At 41.4% G+C, this 11,555-nt stretch overlaps 1 protein-coding gene across 1 annotated transcript; it reads left to right on the forward strand.

Annotated features, from left to right (window-relative positions):
- Positions 1-2,745: 2,745 nt before the first annotated feature.
- Positions 2,746-6,293, forward strand: RAMAC (RNA guanine-7 methyltransferase activating subunit). Its single transcript, XM_082291036.1, has 3 exons — positions 2,746-2,845; positions 4,157-4,331; positions 5,920-6,293. Exons 2-3 carry the CDS (start codon positions 4,165-4,167, stop codon positions 6,107-6,109), a joined length of 357 nt encoding a protein of 118 aa, XP_082147162.1. The 5' UTR covers positions 2,746-2,845; positions 4,157-4,164; the 3' UTR covers positions 6,110-6,293.
- Positions 6,294-11,555: the final 5,262 nt, after the last annotated feature.

Raw genomic sequence — 11,555 nt, forward strand, 5'->3', positions numbered from 1 at the left:
CAGAAATGCACAAAACATTATGTAGTTCTCCTTTTCTCTTGCTACTCAGATAGACACATGCTGGCTTTTCATTTAAAGTGTGACAGCTGTCAAGCTCCACTGAGACATAGCAATGAACACAGTCTTAAACAGAAAATTGCAAAATATATAAGATTTTAAACAAATAAAATTTGAACAATATTTTCCTTTTGCCCCTTGGTTCTGGCTGGTTATCCTGTAGAGCAGACTTACCTCCTTTCCCAAGAACTGTCTGTAATAAGAAGGGCTAGAAATTAATTTTCAAATGAAAGTTGAGTATAATGAAAATACATGAGTCCAGAAGCTGGGGATGTAGGCAAAATATCAAATACAAAGTCCTGTGACAGAACAGCAAGAGTTATCAAGGCTAAATAGCTATAAAAACCACTGTCATTTTCCATTGTTTCAAGGCAAACAAGACTTAGCTGGTATTAGCACATACTCCTTTGTTCAGCCAGGAAGATCCTTTCTACAAAAGCTTAATTAATTTCCAATAGGCTACAAGGAAAAAGTCTTAGTTTAAAATTTAGAAGATAAGACTTAATCTAACAGCACGTTATTTAACATAATGAAATCCATAGGAAAAAAGCAAACCCTTCGAGGCTTTATCACACTGCAGTAGACTTCAGAGATGCTGATTATGAGATGGTGTTCACACAAAAACAACACATTAATTACTCAGAGAGCCTTGAAGTGAGCAGAAAGATTGCAAGAGTGGATTATCAAATTCTCTGTCTTGACAACACTTGGAGCTTGACCTTTTAAGTACTCAGGCACCTACTCTGTAGGTATGTGCTATGTGAGGCATTTAGTGGGTGTTGAAAGGTCTACCCAGTGACAATACTAATTTTTGAGTGCCTTTATTCCTTTAAAAATCATCTGTCATTTGGGGTTTTTTATATGCAGTTTGAATTTCAGAATAACATCTGTAAGAGATCTTAGGATATTGCCTGGATCATGACCTCCTTCTTGATGTTATAACCCAAAGCAGGCATAAAGACATGTAACGAAAAAGAACAAAAGCAAAAGCATAATGTATACATATATACTATATGTAATTGTTTGCCATTCCCTGCAAGTGTTTTTGTATGCAATATGCTGATGAGAGCACCTTACCAAAACTGTAATTTCTGAAGGATACTGCTTATAAGGATTACAGGGGGCCCATGCCTCCAACAGAACTTATATATAATGTCTAAATTATGTACATGCTTAACTGTATGGATTACTTGAGTCTATAATTAAAAGTTTAATATTAAGTTTGATCTTTTAATGAAAACTGCCACCCATGAAACAGCAGACTAGAGCCTCAAAAATAAAGAAGTGTGTATCTTTTATTAAGAATCATCTCATTAACTTTATGCATGAAATCCTCTGTAGACACACCTGAAACTGCAATATCCAGTGATCAAAATGAAACATGTCTGGAGAAGAAATAAAATCCTACTTACTTCTGCCCATTACAAAAGGGCAGTCGGTAGGAGAGGGATTATATGGGGAAAACTTAAGCAAAAAGATATTATTTTTTAGCCTCAATGACAATTTGTTTGGCTTTGAACTAGCTATCCAGGCTAAGGTGTTTGCATTATGCTGTTTGGATTGAGGTCATCGTTTCCTATTCTGCAAGTGACAATACACACCTGCTGTAGGTCACACAGGAGAGCAGATTGTAATTATTGCTGTTTATATCAAACAAAGGGCACTTATTCTGTTCTAATATTTTTGGAGAATTGGATGCTGCTATTGCTGTTGCTGGGCTATTTTGTTTCAAGTGATCTACCTGATTATCAGTCTCTATGCTTTGCTAGTGCCTGCGAGCAATAGAATCTCTAGCAGAGCTTGTAAAAACCCATTGCTTTCTGAAAGGGTCCTGTAAAAAACCCATTTCTTATACACAGCACAAGAGACCATTTAAAAAACATTGGTTTAAGTGTTGTGGAAATTAGTCAGCACTGCAAAGACTTCGGCGCTGTGGGAACAAGGCAAACTGGGGACCAGGGACACCGACACCATTTCTGCTGCGGGAAGGTCTCGATGCCACCACTCCTAACCTCGCCCGTGCTGCAGGTGAGAAGCCTGAAGTTCTGAGGCTCACACATAACTTTACCTGTTTTAAGGGTGACAAGACTGACCGCTATCTACAGCACCAGCTGGGAGCGCAAATGTGTTGCTGGAGCAGGCGCCTACACAGAATTATTTTGGTTTTCACGGAATTATTTACCTGCCAAAAAGCTTCACGTCATCTTACCTTCCTCACGTAGCAGTCAACACATCCCTAAGCTTTTTTATACCAGAAATACACTTAAATGGCATTACAGAGAGCCACAGGCGCCACGCTCACTTCACCTTTTTCATTTGCACCCTTCTGTTAAAACCCAGACGTTCCAGGCGTCGCCTCCTCAAAGCCCGCGTGGCAGCGAAGGGAGGCGCCACACAAACCTCAATACTATCCCTGCCACGCGCTTTGTATCCAACCCTAACCCGGGGGAATCGCTTCTTCCACCCCTGCCCACCCCGGTGTGCCCCGTCCCGCCCCACTGTCCCCTGTCCCGCCCCAGTATCCCCTGTCCGGCCCCGGTGTGCCCCGTCCCGCCCCGCTATCCCCCGCCCCGCCCCGGTATCCCCTGTCCCGCCCCGGTGTGCCCCGTCCCGCCCCGCTATCCCCCGTCCCGCCCCGGTATCCCCTGTCCCGCCCCGGTATCCCCCGTCCCGCCCCGGTATCCCCCGTCCCGCCCCGGTGTGCCCCGTCCCGCCCCGGCGCGGGAAGCGGCGGGGCCCGGCCCGGAAGAGGCGGGATCGCAGCGGCGGCTCCGGCGGCTGAGGCGCGGTGAGGGGCGGCGGGGCGGCTGTGGGGGAGGGAGGGAGGCTGTGAGGGAGGAGGGAGCGGGAGCGACCCCCGCGGCCCCCCCTCAGCTGTGCCCGGCCCGCTGTGAGGGGAGAGGCCTCCGGCAGAGCCCTCCTGGGGGAGCCAGCCCCCTCCGTCGCTCCCTGCTTGGCCTTGGGTGCAGGACGGTGCCGGGTGTCCCCGGTCCCGGCCCCCGCGGGATGAATGTGATATTAACGGGATGGACCGTGAGGGGAGCAGCTCCAGCTGCTCAGGAGGAGCTGTAGCGGCGGGTCCCCAGGGCAGTGCTACCCCCCGCCGCCCTCACCCCAACTGCCCTAGACTTGAGCAAAGTTCCTTGGAGATAGCTCGTAATAAAAACTAACGAGGTTAGCTCCGGGCAGAGGAAAGGAGGATGCATCCTGCAGGAATTACTCCTCCACCTGCCTCAGGGAGGTGTGCGCTGCGTCATTGGCGGGGGGAAGGCTGCGCAGGGGCTCTGGAGGCAGCAGACACCGCCTGTCTGGGGCTGCTGAAGGGGAATTGGGGCCACAGGAGCGCTGCACGGATTCTCCGGGAAAGGCCTTAGGCCCGGTCTGCTCATGGGTACAGCAGACAGAAGCCCCAAACTGGGCTTGGCCATTGAGGGTGTATATTTTAGCTCTTGTGTTCCTGCCAGCAAATCTTTGGGAGACAGCAGAAGAGCTTATTGTGGAAGTCCAGAGCCAGATACCATAAATGCTGTAAATTACATGGGGCTTGTTAAAACAGTGGGCTTAGAGCCTTTCTCAGTATTTGCTATTAAGACCAGATTTTGCTGATGTAAAGTCCCAGATAACACCAACATCTGAATGGGAAATGCATATATACAAAACCAAGGAAACTAAAGCCTTAAACACAAATCCCATCACACAGGCATATTGTGAGGTAATTTAGCATCCTCTTAGGTGCTGACCTTTCCCTAAATCAAGTTATTAACACATACATTACTGTGAATAAATCTGTTTATTTTGCCTGTCTTGCTGGTTATGTGTATCTGTAGGCTTTGCGTGATCTTCTACCTTAGCAAACTTTTCAAGTTGACTGTAGGAATGTTTTTCCTGCTAAAAGTGGATCAGGAGTAGATGGGGAGCATGTTCTGAAGTATTTTTTTTCTGTGAAACATCTGTGTTGTCTTCCCAAAACCCAAGAGCTGTGTTAATCTGAGTGTAACTTTTCTCTGTCCTTCATTTTCACTATGTGGATTTTGGTGGCTATTACAATGACAGACTTCATACCTTGCTAAAGCCACTTTTGTTGTGTTTGTGTTTAAAGTTTTCAGAATGACTTCCTTGGCTGACATGCCCCCGAATTATGAAATGATGTTTGCTCATCGATTCACATCAGATGATGAAGAATACCAGGAATATCTAAAACGCCCTGCAGATCCCCCTCCTATAGTTGAAGAATGGAGAAACAGATCTGGTGGCAACCAGAGAAACAGAGATCGGTACTGATTTTTCTTTTTAATCGTGGTCATTTCACAAATACAGTTAAATGATCATTTATTTCAGAAGAAATATAGGGGTCTGTTCTGTTCATAGAAGTTATTTCCTTGTTACCTCATAGGTAACTATGTTTAAGAGAAATACAGTCTTCTCTGAAAAGTAATGAGGTTTTACATTTTCTGTGTATTGAGTGGCAAAGTTTTTGCATTGTGTATAAAAGTACTAAATTACTTGCTTTTTAGTAAAGAATGAGCTGGAACCACTGAACCCATTGCCCTGGGGTTTGTTCCTGCTCAGCCAGGACCATTTTTCCAGAGGGGAAAGATGAGATTTTTGCAAAACTAAGCACCCTGTCTTATGTTGGATGATAACTGGCAGGAAGGTGTGCAAAAGAACAAGCTAATAGTGTGATTATCTGCTCTAGCTGTCCAGAAAACATTTCATTTGTAAGCTAAATATTTGCCGTACTTTTTAAGATTAGGCTGTATTTCTTTTATTCAGTAGAAGTGACTGTAAAATCAATCATCCAATCTGTGTGGCAAGTACAGTGTTACCTGCCAGAGCAAATGACTTTGAATTATTTCTTTAAGATACAATTGCAGCTTTTTACTGAATTTTGGACAGATTTTTGAGTGACTGAAAAACAACAATTACAGCATATAGTACATTTGGGAATACTAACATCAGCCTTTAATATAAAGTAGTTAAACTCAGTCCAGCCAGGAATTGGGAAGACTCCTTAGCTAAATATCTAAATAGGATTTCTGCCTTATCTGAAGAAAAGGAGGACAACATTCTAACTTCTTCTCACTTGAGAAGCTTGTCATTAAGTTAAACACAGGATCACAGATTAAAAAAAGGTGACTGTTTAAGATATTCTTAAAAACTCTGTGGCTCCTTGAACTGATGAACTCTTACACCTACACTATGGTCACAAAGTGAACTTTATGCAAATGTCGTTTGTCTACACCACACCATTTCCAAACAAAATGACTATGAGGCAGCTCAAGCATTGATGGGAATTGAGACAGAGCTGAAAAGACAAAATTTAGACTGAACAATGGCTAAATACCACTGATAAGGTACTGTGTCTTGAGTGTGGGAATCTGCAGGAGACTGTGGTAGCAGTATTTTAGTATGTGTTTTAGGGAATATACAAATTCCAGTGCTGTTAGGTGGCTGTAACTGTACCTAAGCCTGCTTTGCCAAAGCTTTCAACCACGAAGCCACTGGATGGAACCTGGCTTCGATGCACTACGGATGTGCCTTGGGGTTGTTTTTTAGATTTATGGTCTGGAGTCTCTGTTCAAGCTTCCAGTGGTTCACCTAATGCCTGGGAATAGTTTGTGTAAGGAAACAGACTGTCCTTCGTAGCTTAGCAACTAGTGTGTTGGGTGAGAAATTCATGAGTGATCTCAGATGACTGTAGATATGTTGTGATGAGTTTGTCATACAAACATACAAATATTTGAGTGTATTAAGACTTACATGACCGTTTTCATGAAAACTGCCAAATACAACAATTCATTATCAATCATCTTTTTAGACTTGATAATTTATGTCAGACTTCGATGTATCTCCTCACTGCAGGTTTCAAGATGGCAGATATTTTAGAGGGGACAGATACAACTGGCAAAGTGACTACAGATCTAATCAGAGGCCAGAAAGAGGTTGGGGTAACAACTACCAGCAGCACAGGCAAGGACAGTCCTACTCATCCCACTACGGACAATATGGCTACAACTCCTACAACCCAGGGCCTCGTTACCATCCCTACTGACATCCTCGTGGGTTGAACGTCCAGTGATGCTATGTAACAAAATCAGTTAGTTTTTAGTTCTGTTATTTTTTCCACAGTTTTGTAGATAACTGAAGAATCAGTGTAACAGTCCATTGCTGTTTTTCTGTAGCGTGAAATGAAAAAGGGAACTCCTTTTATGAACAATAAAAGCATATTATGTGGAGTGTGTTTGGAGTCTGTAGATTTTAGATTAAATTTCTGTCTCATTCTTTTGTCTGAATATGTACTAGTACATGTCTTTTCTTCCATCACTGAGATTTCTCTCTGTTACATTTTAGAAACCAAAACAGGTGAGGGGAGGATAGCTGTGGTTTGTATGCAGCCTGTAGCAGTGGCGCATTGCCTTAAGATAGCTCTTTTTGAAAATAACATACCGTGTCTTTCTGTGGAGGGAATTTCAGAATTCCTTAGTTTGGCTTTTGACAGTGAGAAAAGCTCAGTTTGGTTTGAATTTCAGATGCCTTAAAACTGAGAAGAGAGATCCTATTACTGAAATATTTTATGGGGTCGGCATAGTGTCTGTTGACTCAATGGCTTCAATGCATTTGCAGAGTTCCTTTTAAAAAGTGGTCTAAAAGTTGGATAAAAAATAAGTAATTAGATAGATATCTTCTTGTAGCAGTTCAGTGATACATAACTTTTACCTGAGAAGTAATATCAAACTTAGATTAATTAATCTGTGTCATCTTCAAATAAATTTGGTGTGTGCATAACAAATTTTGGAATTCCCATTTCAGTAAAGCTGTAAAACTTTGACGCTACTGTAGTTTGTATGAAATACTTTGTGTATGTTATAGAAGAAAAGAACTATTGTCAGTACTGGTCTGTACTTTCTTCTGTGTGGGAAAGTAGCATAAACAGTGCAGAGTGTTACTCAGTTCTTAGAATTTAAGATTTATGGGTTTTTTTAAGTATTCACACAATAAAAGTAGAGTTCACATGTAAGGATGTTTCTGAGTATTTCTGAAACCTGCTTTTGAGACATTCAGGATTGCAGCATTTTCTCGTCAGCCAACAGCTGAACAAGGAGCTGGACTGATGGATAAGTGCTAGTACTGGACAGCTGTGGGCTTAAGTTAGCAGAATGGCCTACTCAACAGCAATCAGAAGGATGAGACACGCTGTAATTAATTAGAAGTCTGGAGTGTTAATCCACTATCTGCATTCTGTTCTAATAGGGTCAGAGTTCTCTGTTTACCCATTTACGTGATCAGCTAATATGTAGCAAGGGAGCAGTGCGTGTCTTTGTACTTGACATTTTCTTCAGCTGCTGTGCAGAAACAGGGCCCCATCCCTGCTGACTGCTGTAAAAGTCATGGCATTATGTGATAAGGAGCACAAATTAGTGCATCTTGATTTGAAGATAAAGCACAGAAGTCAAAAGCTCATCAGATGCTTTTAAGAGCTAAAGGGTGTGTTTACACAGAAAGAGTCACTGGATGTAGCTCTTGCATAGGCTGTCATACACAAGTGTCTTCACTGACCTGCTAAGTATTTGTTTTCTGCTTTTCTTATAATACTGTTAGCTCTGATACAGGTTTTAATATCCCACTCCCTGAAGTATTTGCCTCGAATTCAGTTAGAAATCTTTTCACAAGAGGTTTGTTTTTCCTCTAAGAAGTTCTACTGGATGAAATGCACTTCTTTGAATCCTCATTAATACAATGGAGCCTTTACAAAGGGAGATACAAGATAATACAAAGTTCTAACCTCTGCTCTGTGGAGAGCCTGCAAGTTAGTGCCCTTGGTGGAATTCCCTTTTAATGCAGAATCATGTGCAGAGTGCCCAACACCCCAGGCTCCTGCCTCCAAGAAGGGAGTGCATCTCTTCCTGCAAAGAGCCTGACACTGCCAGCTACGCCACGGAAGTCAGGCTGTACCAGGATGTTCTTCTCCCTCACCATCTGGAGTAGCATCTCAGGTTGAAATGAAACGCAGCAGAAGGAACAGATCTGTTTCATCTGTTGCCTTTCCTCAAGCTCAATAAGTATTTTATTATTTTGATTATCTTTCAGCTAGTGACTAAAGAGCCCTAGAAGAGTTTGGGTTGGAAGGGACCTCAGATCATTTAGTTCCAACCCCCTTCCATACCTTCCACTAGGCCAGGTTGCTCAAAGCCCCATCCAGCCTGGCCTTGAACACTTCCAGGGGTGGGGCATCCACAACTTCTCTGGGCAACCTGTCTCAGTCTCACCACCCTTGCAGGAAAGAATTTCTTCCTAATATCATCTAAAGCTGCCCTCTTTCAGTTTGAAGCCATTCCCCCTTGTCCTGTCACCACATGTCCTTGTTAAAGTCCCTCTACAGCTCTCCTGTAGCCCCTGTAGGTACTGGAAGGTGCTCTTAGGTCTCCCCAGGTTCTTCTCCAGCTCTTTCCATCTTCGTGACAGTGTTGTGAATCCCACTTGGCTGGTTGTGCAGCAAAGCATTCCAAAAAAAGGCCCGGTGGTGTAGTATGCCAGAAAATGGCAAATCCAGTCTTCAACATTGTGGGTGGACTGTAGAAGCAGATAGATCATGATGGTCTAGGTGGAAGCTATGAATTAGAATCACACATTTTATGGTCTCAGCTGTCTTTGAGTCTCTTGACTGAGACCAGGAGAGAGACAGGCCAGTGCAGCTTCCCAGTTTGTGCTTTTATATTCATAATTCCCACATGCCTCACCAGTAGAGCTCTTAATTCAACTTTAAGGGCTTGTATTATTTACAAAACTTTTCCTTAGAACAATTATGGCAAAAGTTTAATTTGGGGAGGTGGGGGGAGAGGAATACATTGCTAAATAAATGCATGCCTTGCACCAGACAGAAAAATATATAAAATCCAAAATATATTACCTCAGTTCCCATTTAGATGAATTAGTATTTATGATAAAGTCCAGTTTACTGTCTCTTTCAAGCTAAATAAAACCAGCTAAGTATTGCCTGCAATTACAGTTTGTGCATTACACTGTGTTACAGATGATAAAACTGAAGCTGGGCAACTTCAGACACTATAGAAATTGTTTGCTTTAACTGTGCTGGAGATTGCAGGGTAAACATTAAAATTCAGTGTCTGGAATCTGACTTTAAGAGATCTCTTCCATCTGACATTTGCTCAGACATCATAATTACCATGAATAAAACAAAGATAAGTGTTATGTATTAAAAAATGACTGCCACGTTACTGAGAGTGTGAATGCAAAGTTCTGAACAGAGCTTTGCAGCAGCTCTAAATCCATTCCTGAAGGCATATAGCAATTTTGCATGGATTTTTAATTGATACTGAAGAATAATCATGCTAAATTACAGGTACTATGGCAAATAACTAAGAAAAATCAATAGCTTTTGTACAATTTCTTAACTAGCATTTTAAAAAATGCTTAAAGGTTTTCAAATCACAGTTAAGCCCCTAGAAACTTGAATGCAAAAGAATGTGCACAGTAAAAAAAAAAATCTTACTGTGATTTGTGAGATCCAGTCTTACAAGTTTTCACTGCTATTCAACCTCTATTTCATTCTGTCTGTGCAGCTGGGAACAAAAATGTGCAGATGTGCTTTGAAAGGTTAGTTAGAAGCTGAACTATTTTCAAGAAGCTCTCTAGTAGAGATTGCAGACCAGGCAGACAAATGTCATTTCAGATATAAATATAATCAACATTCAACTCCTTGAACAAGAAAGATACTTAATCTACTGTTTAAATATATTTTAATATATTGCAGCAGTTATATATTTGAATATATTTAAACTCATACTATTAATTTGCTAATAAGTATTCTGCTTAACCAAGAAACATGTCCACATTTGCTTCTTGTACTGAGATGTTGGAAAGGAAAAGCTTTTTGTATCAAATTAAAAAAAGAAGGTTTTATCTGTCACCATCCCTATTCCTTAAGTAAAACAAAAATCTCCGAATTACACAACTCTGGGGAATTTTTCTGGCTGGTCCAACTGTGCTGTCACACCTTCTCTAATGCTGACAAACAAGAGGAGTATGAACATGAAGCAAGAAGGAAGGGAAAACAGGACTGCATCTTATAGCAGCTACTTGCACCTTGGGAGCAATTTGGCAAAACTGCATTTCCTTTGCCTTTCACTTGCCAATCAGGAAAAATTGCTATAATCTGTCTCCTTGTCCCTGAAGGTTAGAAGAGAGCTACATAACCCTGCTTGAACTATGCACAGCACTGATACTCTCATGCCCAGAAGCTAAGCAAGATTATAGGGCAGATCAGGTTTCCCTGAAAGCACCTAGGAAAAATTCAGCCTGTTTCAAAACACACGGAGGTGAATCCAGAGATCAAAACTGAGTCCAGCAGCTGCAGCACTGCCAGGAGAGTCAATGGCAACCATGCTGTGGTGGTGCACACTGATCTTGCCTCTCAAGAGGCTTATTTTTCCATTAGGCTCTGCAGGCTGGAATGTATTTTTGTGTTTACCATGGCCTGTATTTTTCTTCAGAAAGCCTGGACTGCGCTTAGTGGTTGTCAGTCCTCATTTGCTTGTGTGAAAAAGCGATGCCAAAGTGTTATTTCTGTGCAGCTCGCCCCTGACTAAGTACCCTGCCCTGTTAAAATGCATATTTCTTACAAGAGATGGTGGAAATTGCTAATACCTACCTTTTACTCCAAGTCTGATAAACACACAACAGGATAAATCATATCACTATCCTCAATGCATAACTTTGTGTTATTTTTGACTAGCATGAAAACAAATGAATGTTGTCTTTATCCTAACACAGAGATGCCTTTTTTTTTAATCCAATCATACTTCAGCAGCTGGCTTTCCCCCCCCAAGTATGGGCTCCCTTTTATTTTGGGGGTTGTTGTTGTATATTGTAGAATTCAAACTTTGCTTCATTAATAAAAGATGTCTCAATAACAAGGGTCAAAACTGATTCTGCTCATTGAAGAAAAAACCTTATCTATTCAAGAAATGAGCTAAATCATGAAAATAACTTAGTTATTTGTTATAGAACTACAGAAATAATTAATGCTCAATCTCATCCATGAAAAAAACAATCTTCAAGGATTCAAGCAGAACCTTCAAACTGAAACATATTACAAAGAATGATTAAGACACTAAGCTTTTTCAATGCTCTTATTCTGTGTGAGGAAAGACAATATGGTATTTAAATATCCACATAAATCAAATACTTAAGATTATAATCAGTACTGCTGAGGTAAAAGTTAAAAGCCCAACTATATTGTAAGACATTTCACACAGCTTTTGGCCAGGTTTAGCATGATCAGAAAGTGGATGCTTTTTGTCCAAAGTCATATCAGAGGTTTGTTTCTGAAGAAATGCTTGAAATTACACATTTTTCTATTGAAAATGTGCTCAAGAAAAATAAAATTACACTAATAATTGCCAAAAGCAACCAGCCTCAAATGATTACATATTCTTTTTATGTAACAAGAAAATTATTTTTTCCACAGCAAAGCCTGG

Source organism: Coloeus monedula (genome assembly GCF_965178545.1).
Source record: "Coloeus monedula genome assembly, chromosome: 14".
Taxonomy (NCBI): domain Eukaryota; kingdom Metazoa; phylum Chordata; class Aves; order Passeriformes; family Corvidae; genus Coloeus; species Coloeus monedula.